We start from the raw sequence: 19,017 nt of genomic DNA, 5'->3' as shown, positions 1-19,017 counted from the left end.
AAAAGATACTCGTTGTTAAATAGATGTTAATTGGTATAGTACAAAGTGTTTCAATATACTGTAAAATTTGAGTGACCACAATTCATATAATTTGTGTCAAACTAGAATAAAAGAATCTGATACATTTAAAACTGCTAAATTTGTTTTATTTCAGTGGTTTATCAATGTACAAAAAGTTCCACCAATTTTAACACGTTGGAATATTAAAAAAAATATTTCTAATTTTAGCTTGAAATAATTTGAAATAATTGCCAACTAGTTACACAACAAATTGTTTTTAAAATATGAAAGCTCATAAAAGCAAATTTGGCACATCCCATTTTAAAGCAAAATAAAAACTCGCTTGGAATTTATTACTCTTGCTAAAATCTGAGATGCATTGTTTTATAAAAAATTGAGACTTTACGAAGCTTCGTAAAAATAAGGTAAAGTCAAATTTCGGTGTTTTGTAGTTTTTGTGCCTAAAAACCGTACAATGTACTCAAAAAGTATAACAAATCAGTATTTTTTAAGTTTAGAGTAAAACTCATTTCAAATTTAAATGATTCGATAGATTATTCTGGCTAAACAAGCGATCTACGAAATTTTTTTCGAGTGATCACAGTCACCCCGATGATCAAAGTCACCCCGGTTTACGGTATGAAAAATGGTGATATTTTATGATATGTCGTCGCTGTTGTGCTATCTTATGACAAACGCCATTTTGGGGCAAACTGAGTTAGATATGCCATATTACTTGTCTGAAAAATCTCTACAAAGTAGTTTGCAGAATTTTGAAATTCTACTTGGTTACTAAGATATAGCTAGAAACACAGCTAGAAAGAAATTATGAGTTTTTTGCTTCAAATCACTGCATCTTGGGATTTGCTCAAGTTCTATTGAAGTTTTAGATTTCTTTATATGTAAAAATGTCTGAGGAACACAATGGCATAAAAATTTTCGAAAGAAAAATACATGAGTTGCGAGAAAAACTCAGTTTAAGTTTTAAACTGAAGATATAGCATATTTAGAAACATTGTAACGGAACGTTACTATTTTTATAGATTCCCTGATTCATTTCTTTCAAAATTCATCTAACCTATTTCTTATAGACCAAATTAAACCAAAGATGTGAATAAAAGTTTATTGTTGATACTTTTTTTCTATGGAAAATTTTCCATGCACGATTATGACACGCCATACAAATTTTGTCATCAATACACACCTATGACACGTGTGAGTGTGATTTTTGTTTACATTTTTAGTAAAAACTTGCAATGTAGTTCACCGATCATCGTAATATTTCAGAGATTAATACAGAATAGATAGAAGCATCAATTGTCTTCTCTGAATTAGTTCTACCATTTATAAGTTACAAGTTACAAGTCATGAGGTAGCACAACAGCGACGATGTCTGAAAGAGACGCATGGTAGTGTTTGATTACCCAGGGTTCGTAATAAAATTGATGTCTCCGAGCATTATCAACAATTGAAATAATGTGTATTCTGCTATAAGTTCACTAATTAACAGGGGCCCCGCGCTGAGGATGGATTCATACTAAAATTTGCATTCGATAAAAGGTACACTCGATTGTATGTAACTCTAGTGCGTTGCTTAAAATGGTAACAATTTAAATTTAAAGTCGTTTTTAGTTCAAAGTTTATGTTGCCATTATTTCATCAATGTGCCAATGCCTTTTTTCGATGAATCGGTAATATAGAAGTTCTTATCCCATGTGACTAAAACGTATAATGAGCATTAGATAACTAAACGATATAATACTAGCGGCATGAAATGCGATATAGCAAAACCAGAAATAAACCAATTCAAGCGTCGCTCCAATATTACGATTCAAGTTTCAAATTATTTGGAGAATATTCAATTATAATATATGTTTTAGACTACACGTCTATAAAGTTAAGAAGGAACTGAACTGTAGCGACAAACAAAACACGATTGGTAACAAATCTATGTCTTGCAAGCGTTCTGCGGATATGGCTAAATAATTTAGCTTTTCATCATATTTAAAACCGTAAAAGGACAAATCTTTTTGAGGTGTGACAAAGGCCCGACACTGTTATGGCCGGATTCAGGATTTTTACTCGGACCGTCTTAGACTGGTACGGAACCAACAATATTGGTTTTGAACTAAGAGAGGGTAAACTTCTAACATTCTATAATTTTCCCAACACCAGGGCTATCGAAAAAATTCAAGCCGTCTTGAAACTAGATCTACATAAAATCCCAAAAGTATTTAAATTAATTTAAATATCATAAAACAGCGAAAAAGGAGCAACCCCATTCTTTTGCCGCTAACAAATATTTGTATGTGTATTCTTTCATTATAGAGAAATCTTGTAATTCTGAAATAAATTGATTTAAATTTTAATTTCAAACCCCTCAGTTTACTATCAAACAATGAACGCGAATTCCAAACTTTTACAACGAAGGAGGGCTTGAATTTTTTATCTTAGATAACTCCAATGACCTCGATTGAGATTACACTTCGGCACGCTGGGGTGAACCGAAGTCAGGCTTACTAGTTAACCAACCCCCTGCCCCCAAGTACCAATGCACACCCATGCACTGCTAGGCCCCATGCACAAAACTGACTCAGACATCACTTCGTTAAAAGTGTAATAACTTCTTTTAACTAAGCCGGATTTACTAGTCTTCAGCAAAGTTGTAGATAATTAATATATCTTTTTTATTTTCACTTACAGTGATAATACGATGCATAACTGTGCTACCTAGCGGTGAAAATGCGGTCTAGTGGGATTTCTCTAGGTAAATTATCGAAAATCCCATTCAAACTTCAGGCAAGTTGGTCCTGTAACTAAACTTGTCCGATTTGCTTCAAATTTAGAGCAAGTGCTCCTAGTAGGACTAGGAATCGACTCAGGGGCCGATTGAGTTTTCAAAAATTCATTATTTTTCTGGGCAGTTTAAATGTTCACACAAGAAAAATTGTTCACCCACCAGTAAATAAGTGTTTGGGACCATGTATAATAGATGAGTTGGTGTTCGGGGGAAATTGGCGGTTGATACTTTTTGCAGGAATTTGCTCATAGTGTTATGTTTAGAATCAATATTGTATCGATTGATTGCAAGGATGGCAATATTCGACGAAGTGGAATGTTCATTGGAAGTCCAGTTTCATCACATCAGGAATGTTGTACTTCTCCAAATCAAGAGGGTCTAAATAAATCCAAATGAGATAATATAACAGCGCTGTTGTAACTCCCACTAACTTTATTGCTTGCATTTTTGAATTTTTATGGCCATTAAGGTGGCTGTCATACGCTGATGAGAAAAATTCGAAACGTTAATGAACAGTCAAATTGTGTACTTACACAAATCCTCGAAAAATGTATTTCCTATTGAAGTGAACTAAGTTCAAAAATATCATTTCTGATGGTAGTTAAGACATTGTTGTGAGCTTTGGAACTTTGAGAAAGGAACTCTGAATAAATAACGGTAAAACAAACGGTCAAATTCAACAGTAAATAATTGTTTCTATATTTTGTCCGCATTGTGACGATTAGATTTTGTGATACTTTACTGATAGTCCTCTGAAATAGCAATATTTGCTGTCAACGTTTCGCAACTAGTGGCGTATAATAGCCTCGATGTGAACAAGTTCAGATTGAAGGTGTGAAAACCGTACAGACATAAGAAACTTCGCGCTTAGTTTATAAAAACTACCTTAAACACATGACGGAATACGAAATATACTTTCTGGTCTAGACAACGATCAAATGACGAACGGTAAACCCGCCCTATTTTATCATTCCTCTTTGGCCAAGGCATTCTGCATCCTCTTAGAACTTCATACAACTATGAAGCTCAGATTACCACATATTAATTCTGTCAAATTACTGCTAAGCAATGCAAACGCTTCTTTGTGATATGATTCTTTACCATTTTCATCGCTAGTAATCTAAGGGTGCTCGAGATTTTGATTTTGTTGGGAGCCCTGCGCATGACGAAGTCACTTGCCAATAACTTTTTTTGGATCTACTCAGGTCATCGTCCGTGTATAATACTTCCTGGTGGTGGAATATAAAACCATATTTTTTCCCTTATATTTCGATTGTATTTTCAATATAAACTTAATTGTTGGCCTACTTGGCTCAAGTTTGGAAGAGTCTTATGCTGATTTCGGTTTTAGATCAGAGTCGCCCTAGGTTCGCTCTAATATTTACAAAATCCATACAAAAGTGACAGTTCAGAGCGAACCTAGACCGACTCGATTCTAAAAACGAAATCAGCATTAAAGTGACATGGAGAACCATTCTACTATACGTATGTTTGCACCTGTTAACTGATGGGGCCTAGGCCTAGTAGGTCCCGAGTTGTCTTAACACAACTCTGCTCATTTTTATTTTTGCTAGTAATCAAGAAAAGGTTCTCTTTGAGTTCTTTGTTATGCTCAGGTCGCCCTTTTAATCACTATTTTGTACTCTCACGGAATCAAGCCTAGCCTCCATCATAACACGTTTGAGGAATTAGGACAGATGAAATATGGCTTCCTAAGCTCATAAGGTATAAGTAACTCAACCACGAATCGATCCACTAGATTCATGGCCCCATGTCGTAATAGGAGACTGAAAACAGGAGTCCTCAAGTTAAGGTGTTTCTCAATACCGTGGGCTGAATGGCTGGAATGGGCTAAAATATGCCAGTCGTGCACGCAGTGTCGTTGGTCTTACCCTTGCTGTGTTACTGTTACTGAAACTCTGACACAGTGGACGTGTGTTTCTTCAGAAATCGTGGGATTTAAATGATGGTCATGTCACTAATACCGTTTTCGGGGTTTGCTATAGACGATTATTAGCCAGCGTGTTGATATCCTCTAGTTGATATACAATAAGTGCTGATGATGAAATGTGAAATCCTCGTGAAATGCCTCGTTGACGCATGTCTTATATCCGACCTCCCAACTCGTTGTGCTGTGGCAGGTTTCTACTCATACCCGTCAGTGATGCAAATGTTCACTGCATAATTTGGAGCAGCACAGATACCATTTTGAGAGGCACCGATTTTTTTATTTACAGTTATTCAATTCGTTTATTTGATAATTTTATTTACAGTTAATATCAACAGACACAGTAATGATAACTTCTTAAAATAGTTAAAAAATGTTTGTATTCTACTACGCGGGATGTGAAAGTCAAATCCAGATGAAACTCTGTTGAATGTCCACTGCAAACCAATGACGACACCATTGGCTCCATAGTTAGTTCGGCGGAGAGGTAGTCGGAGGAATAAATTATTGCGGAGAGCACGATGGAGAGCGTTCATATTTACCACACTAAGAAGCTCGGGGCAGCCAATTCGATCGTTTAAAATATCAGAAATCGTCATAGCACGGGACAGGTCCCGCCGCACTTGCAATGTATCGAGTCCTGTAAGCTGTCTGCGACTTTCGTAACTTGGCAGCTGGTGTGGGTTGCTCTAAGGCAACTGGCGGAGGGCAAACCGAACAAACCTGCGCTGTACTGGTAATGAGGTAATGAGGGTTCCACACAACCGAGCAATATTCCAATGTTGATTGAACGAGTGAGCAATAGAGAGACTTCAAGCAGTAAATATCCGAAAAGTTCTTAGATATTCTCATTATGAACCCAAACAGCGTGATGCTTTTGCGACAATATAGCTGATATGCTGCTTAAATGTCAATTGTTCATCGAGAAAAACTCCGAGATCTTTGACACAATTTGCTCTGCCAATCGTGGATTCTGTTAGACAGTATTCGAATCGAATTGGAGATTTTTTCCTCGTCCTTCTAAGACAAAGTTAACGTCGTTGAAATACAGGAGAAAAATCAAGGGACCGAGATGACTGCCTTGCGGAATACCAGATGTAGCGAAAAATTCTTCGGATACACAACCACCTATCTTGACAGCCAGGCGACGATTATTGAGATACGATTGCATCCAACATTGGTACCAAAGCCAAGTCTATCCAATTTTGCCACTGAAATTGCGTGATTAATCTTGTCGAAAGCAGCTGAAAGGTCCTTATAGAATACGTCAGTTTGAAGGCTATCAGACATGGCATCAGTCACATAGGACGTGAACGACAGAAGATTCGTAGATGTTGAACGTTTCGGTATAAATCGATGGAGTATTTAAGTAACACAAATCATTATGTTAGAAATCGCCCAACATTTACACGAACTGGTAGAGAAGAAGTGTTAGATGAAACTCTTATGCTCTGACGGTATTAAGCATGAGTTGGCGAACTGGCTCGTTTCCACAGGGCGCTGCGATCTCTTGCGATTCTACTGTTTAATCATTCAAATTTGAATAATTGATAGTTCAAAATGGGATTTAATAGTGTGGACTTTGCTATAATGTAAATTTCCAATCTTTTTGATCAAACCCTTTCTGAATTTCGGTGAATCGAAAATTGAATCAGCTCTCACAACATCAGGTGTGAATACTAAAAGGTGCGAGAAGCGTGCTCCTTCTAATACCTTCAAAATAGGCAAAAATTTAAATAAAAATCAAAGAAAAAAAACAGAGGTGCTCTCTCGAACAATGCTTCGGCTCGTTTTATAGTGTTCGAGTCTCAATACAAGGTGGGAGAAAGGTCATTTTTATTGCGCTGAAGGATGATCTGTTAAAAGATCTTCAAGGATGTCTCTTTTCTATTCCTCCTAACTCTTTCATCCCCAGTTTCAGTTTGAAGTTTGAAGAGTTCAAATGTTTTGATGAGGCTATACTTCCATAATTCTTGTTTGCTAGGAAGTACTGAGAACCAAGTCGATTACAGAGAAAAGACAATAGTATTTTTGTAGCATCGACGACCGATCTTTGGAATTTCTAACGAAAAGAGGTTAATAAACTAAACTATGGCTTTCAGCGCGAGTTTATAAACCAAAATCAGTTTAAACCGAATTTGAGTGACAATATTTCGTAGGAGGTATGTTTTTTGTTATTTCACTGTCTTTTATTCCCTTGGGAGTGAAGAATACTCCCGCATTGTCTATGTTCTCTGTGTCGTAATTTACTTTGTCCCCAACCTTACCACTTTCTCAACACTTTCCACCAGGACAAAGATGAAATACAAATCACGGCCAAGCACAAATCTCAAATGGGGAACGTGCTATTTGAGCCAGTTGCTACTGGTTCTTGTGATAGAGTGGCAGACCAGCAACTGAGCTTTAGTTAGTTTTGTTAGGACGGCTTTTGTTTAACTTTGAGCTACCATATCATGGAGGGATATATTAATCGTTTTCTAGCGATGGTCTTGTAGGATCAACAAGCTATCATCGGATTGAAACCCCATTTTTCCCGAAAAGTTTACAGTACGCCCAAAAAACTGCCTTTTTGAACATATTCAACAAAACAGGTGCATATCAAACTCATTATCTGCGAGTTATGTCTGTACGTAGTGTTTGACTTAAAAAAGTGGTGCATTTTCATTCCTCAAAGGGTAAACGTTACTGGATTTGAGAATGCTCGCAAATTTACGATCCAAAAGTAATGTTGCAGTACGGAAATGAGCTCTACTTGGAACTTTACACGGACAGTTTTGTTTTCTTGATCTGGATAATGCAGCTAGAGTCTATGGCATTACCATATTTCATCGCTCATCACCCTAAGTAAAAACACTATTTACGCTCAGATACCGTTATGTATCTATGATAATTAAATTGCAGCGTGTTATCTCTGTAAGTTTTTGCTCATTATCGAAAATCCTTCTTCAGTTGATATCAAATCACTGTCTTAGAGCTATTTCAATCGGTACCAATCTACATACGCCATCCTCAATCAAATAACACAATGACAATAGAGCTGCCAACAAAGACTCATAAACGTATCTCGTCTCAGCCGCAATCTAACAAGAAATCGACGGATTTACAATCGTAACTCACAAGCAACAATAAGCGATCACCGGCGACTTCGAACAGTAATACTACAACCCGACCAGGAGAAAATAACTGGGCAATAATCCGAACATACTATTTTTTGGTATTCATACCAAAACTTAGTATTAATTGATTATTATACCTTATTGAGGTATTAAGCAGGTATTGAAGAAACATTTTTCAATACCTGCTTAATACCTCAATGAGGTATAATACTTTATTTCAGTATTATTTATGTATTTCAGTTATTTTTACAAATACCAAACCAATACCTTATTGAATACCTCCATAGAGTGAATTTTATTATTGAAAGGTTGAAAAATGTTTTATTTTTATTCAGGTATTATAATAACGCGTTACATTATCAAATAGTTATTTGTAGAACATGTCTGTGTTATTTTTTTTGTATTTTACCTCTTATGCAGAGCTCATTGATACCATATGGTGGTGAACAGTCGTTGGTATCGATACCTAAATTTAGTATTCCGCAGTTATTTTCTTCTGCTCGGGAACAGGGACGACATCATGGATTAAAACGACACAAACAAGATGACAACCTCTGAGAGGTGGCACTGACTTCTCCTATAGTATTCTGACCTTTAACCCATTCGACTATAATGGAGTGAAAGTTGATAGAAATCGGAGTTATAGCTGCTAACAAAATTATATTTTGGTTTCACCGGCCGCATCTATCATAAATTTATCTCAGATGTTTTCTCCCCGACGCGTAAACCAAACGTCGAGTAACGAATTAAAAATTCTCACTGCTGAGGCTAAGGCAGTGATAAAGTTAATTAAATGGATGGTCGGAGCAAAGAAAAGCGAAAACACGCATAAATAAACTGGGTCAAGTCCATCGTGGTTGCGCGCATAACAGCCGGCAGGTATTGGTTCGGATCGGATCGCACTGGACCGCGTCCAGCTACAAAGTTTTCTTTATTCAAATGTGCACCGACACTAATTAGCATGTAGAACATCAGCATTCTGAGTTTAAGATTATTTTGATTTATATGCTGGGCACTAAAACTGATGATTTCGGGTAGTGAAATATTTCAAGTATGCGACAAAACCGATAAGAAAATACAGCTCCAACTTATTAACGTTTGTATGATTTGTTATGGTTTGTGAAATGGTTGTCTAATCTTATCTAGTTTAAAAATGTTACCATAGCTGACAAGCTCTAATTTCCTAAAAATATTTCTATCACTGACAATTTTACTACACATCTTCAAAATCTTCTATATTAATCGTTCTGTTAGTGAAATCGAACGTGTGGTGTTATTATTACACCACCTAGCAAAATTATAAACATTGACCCAGCCAAATTATATAACATGCTTCTCTAATCTCTTCCTTCCAGCATGATGTCGATCCAGGAGGAGCTTGACCAGATGGGCATCAAAAACGACCAACCGCCGGCGTACTCGCAAGCAATCGCCCACGACGACATCAACAACACCGACAGCAGCGTCGACAACAGCAATGTGTGTCAGAACGGATGGCCGAACATGCCGGGAGGGATACCCGGCATGGCAAATAAACCGGCCGGTTGGATGGATGGTTTGTTCGGTTGCATGCGACCGGTGCTGTCGCTGATCGGCAAGACCCACATCATGGAGATGAAGAGTAAACAGACTGAGGACTGGGAAATCCCCTTCGACTCCATTACCGATTTGGCGTGGATCGGCAGTGGTGCGCAGGGTGCCGTTTTCCGAGGCCAACTGCGAAATGAACTGGTCGCGGTCAAAAAAGTCCGAGACGTCAAGGAAACAGACATAAAACACCTGCGAAAGTTGGACCATGAGAACATAGTTAAATTCAAGTAGGTATCGTTTGTCGCCATCAACGGCAAGCATAACTTCTAGTATTTAATAGTTGAGATTCCTAATGGCGATAACGTGACTAGCTGCGAGGTTATTCTTAGATTGCTTCCTCGATGTAGTCCCTTCACCCTGCCGCAGGCATTGCCGCACTGACACGGTTTTCTACCCAATAGGGCACGATTCGATGGCTACGAATGCGGTCTCAGCTGGCGGCAGAAGTCTGTCAAGGAAACATGACTTTCTGTTTCACTCGCGTCCCTGCTACTGCCATATGTGGCGGTGGAATATATGCAAAAATTATCATGCACATCATACGGATGATTGACCGTTGTTTTTTCATCATTTACTTTGTATTTGTTCATGCCAAAAACCTTGTTTTCTAATTATTTAAAAAATAGCTAAGCTTTCCTAGAAATACCTCGAAACCCGCAGTAACGAGAATATCGTGATATTATTTGTCGTATTTATCCATACTAATAAATTGCTGTTTTTTCTGTTTCTCTCCTTGCTTTCTTTTCATTGTGATACCCAACTACGAAATGCGACTGGCGCCGCTAACCTGAACGGATATGGCTCCACACGCCAACGCCACTGTTCTGACACCGGTCGACGCCGAACCCTACCCTGTCTGCACACAAAAACGCGCCAACACCGGTAACGACGTCGCGCCTCATAATAATGTTCTGGTGGCTCCTTCGCTGGCGCGTTGCCCTCTTCGCGTTCGCTTTTCCAATCAATCAATCTACAATCGAAAAAACAAAACTAAAATGAATAAATAAACAGAGGCGTCTGCACCCAGGCGCCAGTTTTTTGTATGATCATGGAATATTGTCCGTTCGGTCCGCTGCACCAAATCCTAGCGGACGGTAGAGACATCATTTATCCGAACCGACTGGTATCCTGGTCACAGCAGATCGCCCACGGCATGCAGTACCTCCACTCACACAAGATCATTCACCGTGATCTTAAAAGTCCCAAGTAAGTTCTATTGTTGAAAAATATGTTTGGCATTGCACTGGTTGTGTTTCATGTTGCAGTAGGTTATGTACACAACAACAAAAATTTGCGAGCAATAACGAGAAGTAAGTGTGGAGGAGATGTCGTTTGCTCACATGACGAGTCTTTCTCGTAGAATTTAACTGCATAGAGTACAAAATTGAGCATATGGCAGAACTTAGAAGAACGATACTGGAATGCGTGTTCACCATACAAACGGTCTCGCTGCAGTGACAAAGATATTTTTATGACGAAATTTAATCGTTGAAAAATACTTTGTAAAACTACCGAATGTTTGTTGTATGAATGAAAAAAATTGGGCTTCCAACCATCGTTATTTTAAAGAACGTGTCCTCAATTTCGATGATTTTAGGGAACGTCCTTAATAGTACTTCTAATGTTCTTAATTTTAACAGAAAGTTGACGTTTATTTCAAGGGGCTTGTATAAAAATAAACATTCTAATCAAAGATAATTGGGATATCACCACCAGAGACGCAACTGGGTTTGACGGAATTGCCAGGTGATCACTTCATTGCAAAATGCCCGACATAGATATATCTTGATTTCGGAGTAGGTGATATGGTGGCATTAGTATTTTAATGGGAATTCCTTCAAATATTGTATAGACACATCATATTTGAAGTCTTTCAGATAAAGGAGAGACAAGGAAACTTTTCAATCGGATTTTAATTAGTCACTTCCTTACAGTGCCTTTTGTCTAAATAAAGGGGCCCACACGTCTACCGTCCACGAATCATTATAAAGAAAACCGTAAAATGGGGGAACATTGATCACTTTTTCAAAAGTTTTTCGAATAACTATCTTCACTTCAAGTAGCTGTAACTGTTTGTATTTTTAAAACAAGTACCGGTACCCATAGATTGAACATGTTCAAATTGTTAGGTATTTTATTTCATTCTACTATAAAAATAAAATTACTTTGTTGTAAATTTTCATTCGTTGTTTTCGGAGTAACTTTGGTCAGCAAAATATGTATATCGAAATAAGAGATAACGCTCGAAACGTTGTGTAAATTGCTTAGCCGTAGGCAATTTCATGACCCGATATTGTGCCGTCTCGTAAGAAAACAATTGCTTAGAAGAATACAGCATACTTTTATCGAACTTGTTCAGGAAAATAGTCGATTTATATAATTACCACCAAAAATCTTAGATTTCTAAAATGAATTATTGGACATTTAGGGTTTCTAAATATTGAATATTTAGGGTTTCTAAAAAAGTGATCAGTTCAGTTGAAGTTGATTGTTTTCATTAATATACAAGGAATTGTTTGAACAGATTGAAAGATGATTTTTTTTATTTATTTATTTATTCGTCAATCAATTGTAGACTACATTACACAAACATTAATTGCTTGTATACTATACTGTATACTATTCTTATGTACTATGATTTCGCAAAGTGTTGAAAAACTTTTTTTAACTTGTTCGGGGCATGGTACGGCCAATACTTTCACAATGCTCGTTATACACAGCCATCATCTGGTTTAGTGGTCCGAATTTAGCATAATCTGTACGGTGATGACTTATCGCGAACAAATTTCTATTGCGCAATTGACGAGTAGGAGCATATAAATTTAATTTTGACAATATGTAAGATGAGTCAGTACGCTGCATGAAGATATCGTTTAGAAACGAGATCATAGCATAGTCCCGACGTTCTTTCAATATTTGAATATCTATCAACATACAACGTGCTTCATAAGATGGAAGAGGGAATGCTGTCCATTTTAACTTGCGTAGTGCATATAATAGAAACTGCTTTTGGATAGACTCAATTCTCACTTCGTGTTTTTATGAATGGTGACCAAACAATACTACAGTATTCTAAAATAGATCGAACATATGCTACGTAAATAGTTTTAATTGTGTAAGGATCTTGAAAGTAATATCCGAAGCGTTTTATTAAATTAAGCATATTACTAGCTCTATGAACAATTGTGTTACAATGTTCCACAAACTTTAATTCTTTGTCCAAGATAACTCCTAAATCTCTTATTTTATCGCATTTCTGAACGATTTGATTACCTAATGTAATTGACACGGAGGTCGTGATTTGTTTTCTGCGAAAAGTTATGAGATTACATTTTTTAACATTTAATTCCAGTAAACATTTACAACACCATGTATAAAAGATTTGTGTTTCATTGTGAAAAACATTATAGTCATTATTATTTCTAATTTCTAAAAATAGCTTCATATCATCCGCATATATGAGAAACCCCCGAAGTAACTTTAATTACACATATAAAATGAAAAGAAGAGGTCCTAAGTGTGAACCTTGAGGAACCCCCGAAGTAACCTTGATTATATCAGATTTCATCTCATAGAATTTTACTATTTGCTGGTGATCTGTTAAATACGACTTAATCCAATTCAGTCTCATCTCGATTCCCAATTTTTCAAGTTTGAAAATTAACATGGGAATGTCCAGTTTATCGAAAGCTTTGCTGAAGTCAGTGTAAAGAGCTTCTATATGATTTCCTTTATCCATGGCATTTAACGAGTAATCAACAAATTCTAAAAGGTTTGTACTGGTGGAATGGCCTTTAAAAAACCCATGTTGTGAATTTGTTATTTTATGTTTGACTTGGTTGAAAATGTTTCTATTTATGATGGATTCGAAAAGTTTGGGAAAGCAAGACAGAATGGCAATTCCACGATAATTGCGAATATCAGATTTTTTACCCGATTTTTTCCAGTAGTTTGGGAAAATACCAGATTCTAGTGACTTATTGAACAGCCAGAATAAAGGTGACGTGAGCTCAGTTGCTAAATTCTTTATGAAAGCAGGTGGAATTCCATCAGGTCCTGAGCCTTTAGTGGCGTCTAGGTCATTGAGACCAGACAAGATATCTTGAACACCAGCATCGCTTGAATAATCAGGAAAATAAGAAAAATATTCAAAGACACGATCATTGTCTGAATAGTTAGAATAAATTTCTTGAAAAAATGTTGCGAAGAGATTACAAATATCTTTTGAAGTTTCGCCCTCTTTCCCATCCAAAGACATTTTTGATGGGAAGTTGCATAAATTCAACTTAGTTTTGATGTAATTAAAAAAGTTTTTTGGGCATGCCTTGATCTCATTTTCAGTTTTTGCATTATATACAGTTAGTGCCGAAGGAATAGCCAAAGTTAGTTGGTCACGAATGTTGAGGTATTATTCCAAATTAGGATAATTTGTTTCCTGTAAACTTTATGAGCTTTTTGCTTTCGATTTTTCAAATTAATAATTTCCTTGTTGAACCAAACTAAATTTTTGGATGATTTCGTCGTTTTTTCGTGAGTGGAACTTCCTCCTGTATTATTTGCCAAACAATATTATAAAAGATCTCCACTGCACATTCAATGTTCTCTTGATTCTTTAAAAGAAACTGCCAATTTGCACTGCTTAATTTATACTTAATATTTTCATAATTTGCTTTTCTATAATCGAAGACGTCCTCGAGGTCACAGTCAATAGAATTATGATTCTTGTGCACAAAAATAGAGAATTCTATTGCTGTGTGAAAGGTTTCATTTTTCCATAAGGGAGAATGAGACTCATCAACACAGAAATCTTCATTAATGTTTGTTAATAGCAGATATAAATAACGATTGTGTTGATTTTTATATGGTTTATTTGATTGAGTCCTAGCAATGCAATTTTCTCAAACATATATTGTAATGTTTCGTTTTCACCAACGACACGAAGTAGAATGCTCTCATTTTCAGAGTCAGGAATAAAATCTAAGTTGCGCTGATTAAAATCACTATAAATATGATCTTTAAATTCTGGAGGAAAATTAAAGATTTTTTCTTCAGCTGCTTGAAAGAAAACCTCATATGTTGATTTGCAAGCTAGATCCGGTGGAATGTACACTGAGACAAAAATGTGGATTTCATCAGTGATATGTACTTTAACCCATACATGTTCAAATTCTTTGAATTTTGGTGAAACAATAAGATCGGAATTGAATATAGATGAACCTGCGATGAGAACTCCTCCGCCTGACATTCTTTGGGTTAGTCGTAAATCACGATCATCTCTAAAAACATTATAGTCACTACCAAAAACCTCTTCACTTTTTACATCCGCATTCCAACTTGTTTCGGTACCCAGAATTATCGAAAATGAGGAGCCTAATATATTCTTATGGATTTCGTTTATCTTTACGGCGCTCCTCATTCTATTAAAATTTTGACAATAAGCCAAAATTTCAGTGGCTTTCGAAGAAGTTGGTTGTGATTCGTTATGCGCAAAAATATTATCTAAAACTATTGTACTGTTACCAGCTGCGTCATGTTTGTCCTGGTCTGCCTCTGAGAAGTGCGTTAAAATTGGCGAAAACACGAACGTTCACAGGAGCAAGATGAACAATAGGGTGGGACAAAAAATAGATTCCAGCTCCGAGTAACTTTTTGTGTACCATTTGGGTCCTAGAACTTCTGTGTAAATTCTTAGCTTGATCCCTGAAACTATATTTTTGCGCCCGCTGTTTAAAGTTTACATGGAATTTTATATGGGAAAATTAACTTTCACAAAATAATTCCTCCAGGAGTCGCCCATTGCTTCCCAAAAATAAACCGTTATATGGCTTTTGTAGGAAATTTAACAAAAAAAAACAAAGTCTCGAAAACTACGAAACGATCTGACGCTTAAGAAAAAAGTTATTAAGCTGAAACCAATTCATGCTCTGACGATTGATAAAATATTCACTTTTTCTAGCACCACTGTTGATGGTTGTCCAATTATATGCAATTTTGTTTTGATCTTCTCTTAATGTGTCTAAATCATTTATCTATACTTTTTGGCCACTTCGCATGAGTTTTGAGGAATAAATTGGGTCTTCTTTTGTACATAATAAGAGAAAATTAAAGATATTGTATATAATTCGACCGTCAGCAGCAGTGATGTTATGAAAATTAAAATTTTCATTAATCTTCAGGGCATCAATCGGTTTTTTCTTAATAACTTTTTCCACAAGCATCAGATCGTTTCGTGGTCTTCTAGACTTTATTTCCTTGACAAATTTCCTATAAAAATCAGACCTCTTTTTATTTTTAGAAGGTAACGGGCGACTCTTGGATGTATTAATTTGCAAAAGACGTTTTCCCTATACGAAATCCCATGTAAACTTTAAACCGTGGGCGCAAAAATATAGTTTCACCAATCGAACTAAAAATTTGCAGAGTTGTTCTGGGAGCATGTCCCACTCTAATGAACAATGATGTTGATTGTTATGGTGATTGTTGTTAGGACCATTGTTGTTTCTATCGTAGTTGCTGTTGTTGTTGTTGCTGTTTCTGTTTTCGTTGTGGTTGTTGTTATTTCTGTTGTAGATGCTGGTTCTGCTGTAGTATGAGAGTTGCAAAATTTTCAAATTGAAGTTGTTATCATAAACATATTTCGAATATGGTGTGTTTTTTGTTTCGATGATTTTGTTAGAGAGGATCATCTTATTGTACGTTACTGAAAAAAGTCTCATTTGATCAAACTTATCCCGGTGACCAAAGATACGCCGTTTTACGGAACACTTTGACTCAAAAATTGTTGGATAGCTCAATATGGTTACTAGAGCGGCACTGTTGTTTCATTTTTGTGTCTAATTCACTTAAGTGATTTGAACTTTCTATGAACATTTTTATTGGAAACAAGAATCGAAAATATAAGTGGCAATAGAAACTTCCTTAACTGCTAAACAAATATGAAACTAGATAAGCATATTCATAAAAGTCTGATGAACAACTATGTCAAAGACTGAAAATTAATCATATTAGCCTAAAATTGTTATGCATAATGAACATGTCGTTTGCAATTGGTATTTAACCCAATTATGGGAGCGTGTCTGATAGGGAGAGTGGAGATGCCAACTTGTCATTAATATTTCGCAGTAAATTTTTTCACATTCATTTGGGATATCTTTTATACATTTGTACGCTTTCTTTGTACTGCAAACTTTGAAAATGATTATTGAAGTGTTAACAAGAAGCATTACTCCCGTTGGCCGGCTGTTCGGAGTTCTAATTGTTCGTTTCGAATTCTCGGAAATTGATCGCGAGCGACTTCGTACATATTGCTAAGATCATATTGTCTATAGATGAATATACCTCTATCATATTCCCCGCGGCATTATCCTTTCATTACGCCCCACGGAAGAATAATTTTTAAAATGCCTATTTGAATGGATTCATTTTTCTACTGGAGGTCGCACCCCGGAAAACTTTGATCTAAAATGAAAAGACAAAGCGCGTGAGTACTTAGCTAAATCACAATATCTACCAAGATATATCCTGATTCATCTCACTACCTGTTAACACCAATCCTATCCTGTGATACTTGTGGATGATGCAAAGAATTCTTCGGTCATAATAGTCACAAGTGTTGAACTAACATTCCTTCCCACCCCAAAAATGGCCATCTACGTTATTGAACATACTATAATCTTAGTCTCTTTAGGTTGCATATTGAGTATGATGTACTACTCTCAAGTAGCATACAATTGGTTCAATATGCAATTTCAACAGGCTTTGATCAATCACGGGAAACTCACGGGCGGTCAACTAAGCTAAGCTAAGAATCCGACACTAACTTAGTGACAGGACTAAGCTAGCACCGGATTGACGCTATCTCCAAAAACGAAAATACTATTTGTGCTTCTGGGCAAACCACTAGTCCTGCGTGATGTCCGGCAAAAAAGGAGTTCTGATTAATCTGAAGAGAATCAATGAAGTTCAAACTTGGTTTGGTTTAGCAAGCCAATGCAATATGCACTATGCTTTATTTCTACGTGGTGGAGAAAATTTACGCGAAAACTATTTTTTCTCAACTAAAGAAAAAAATGCTTCAAACCACCTTTGCGCGTTAAGGACACAAAATCGATAACTAAATTAGTTATGGAATTTGCATTTCGACTTCATCTCATCAGAATCTGACACTAAGCTTAGTCCTGTTACTAAGTTTAGAGGTTATATACCTACGAAAAATAAACAATTTGGCGCCAAAATTGGTAAAAATTTGGCTGCCACTTTTGAAAGCTTGGACCGTAGGAAAATATTATTTAATTCATACATTCTAGCTGAAGTAACATATACTTTTATAAAGCTTATATGCTACCCATATTCCTTTATATCCAACGAGGAAAGGTTAAGCTCTGTAACATAAATGAAGCAAATTCATTTCGTTTGGGAAAACCCCAAGAAATTGATTCTTTAGTAGACACCGAAAAGCACATAAAACATCATCGTCTTGAGAAGCATTTAATGCCCCAGACGCAGTTTCTCTCACCTTGATATACATACCTCGCATTCTCATGCAGTTGTATGAAACAGTTTGCGGAAGAGCGCCCATGCGCATAAAACATCAGACGTTGTGTCTCGTGTTCATTTCGTCCTTCAACAATGACGTCACTGTTGAAACCGGTAGGAAGTATATTTCCTATTACGTAAAACGTATACCAATGACGCTTTTATTTTTTATTAGTTTCGCAACATGATGCAACCAACCAGTGCTATTTTCAACTAGGAAAATCACCTCATGTTTCGTGTATTAACGATGCCCCCTTTTCCCTTTATTGTAGTATTCTGATAGGTGTGGGCGAGGTGATCAAAATCAGTGACTTCGGTACCTCGCGTGAGTGGAATGAAATCAGTACAAAGATGAGTTTTGCCGGTACGGTGGCATGGATGGCGCCGGAGGTGATCCGAAACGAGCCTTGCAATGAGAAAGTCGACATTTGGTCCTACGGCGTCGTGCTGTGGGAACTGTTGACCGGTGAAGTGCCATACAAAAATGTGGACTCGTCGCAGATCATCTTCGGCGTTGGCAACAATTCACTCTACCTGCCGATCCCGGCCAGCTGTCCCGAGGGCTTCAAACTCCTACTTAAACAGTGCTGGAGCCCGAAGCCTCGAAACAGGCCATCGTTTAAGATTATACTCACCCATCTGGAAATTGCCGGTCATGAACTGATGCGACAGTGTACCGAAGATCAGGGCTACTATGAAACTCAGAAATCCTGGCGGGAGGAGATCCGAAGCCACATGCAGAAACTCACCAGCAACGGCATGAACATTCAGAAGTACGAACAAGAATTGATTAAGAAACGGAAGGACGAATGGAAACACGCTCAAGATATTCGCATGGTCTACGAACGGAAACTGGAGCGAGCGAACACGATGTACATGCAACTCAGCGCAATATTCGTTCAACTCGAACAGAAAGAAAGGGAGATAGCGGAGTAAGTATGCAACACATTTAGATTACCATGAACAATTATTCCTACATCTAATAATCGACAGTTCTGGAACACATTCAAATCATTCTTCTAAATATA

At 36.9% G+C, this 19,017-nt stretch overlaps 1 protein-coding gene across 3 annotated transcripts in view; it reads left to right on the top strand.

The window, feature by feature from the left end:
- Window positions 1-19,017, top strand: part of LOC131693663 (mitogen-activated protein kinase kinase kinase 9) — a 77,973-nt gene that overhangs the window by 46,888 nt on the left and 12,068 nt on the right. For all 3 annotated transcript variants that reach the window (XM_058981691.1, XM_058981693.1, XM_058981694.1), the window contains 3 exons: window positions 9,220-9,681; window positions 10,466-10,660; window positions 18,262-18,921. In XM_058981691.1, the coding sequence (XP_058837674.1) occupies window positions 9,220-9,681; window positions 10,466-10,660; window positions 18,262-18,921 (1,317 nt within the window). The remainder of the gene's footprint in view (window positions 1-9,219; window positions 9,682-10,465; window positions 10,661-18,261; window positions 18,922-19,017) is intronic.

Source organism: Topomyia yanbarensis, chromosome 3 (assembly GCF_030247195.1).
Source record: "Topomyia yanbarensis strain Yona2022 chromosome 3, ASM3024719v1, whole genome shotgun sequence".
Classification (NCBI taxonomy): Eukaryota; Metazoa; Arthropoda; class Insecta; order Diptera; family Culicidae; genus Topomyia; species Topomyia yanbarensis.
Note: the sequence above shows the minus strand (reverse complement) of the source record. Positions and strands in the feature narration are given on the sequence as shown.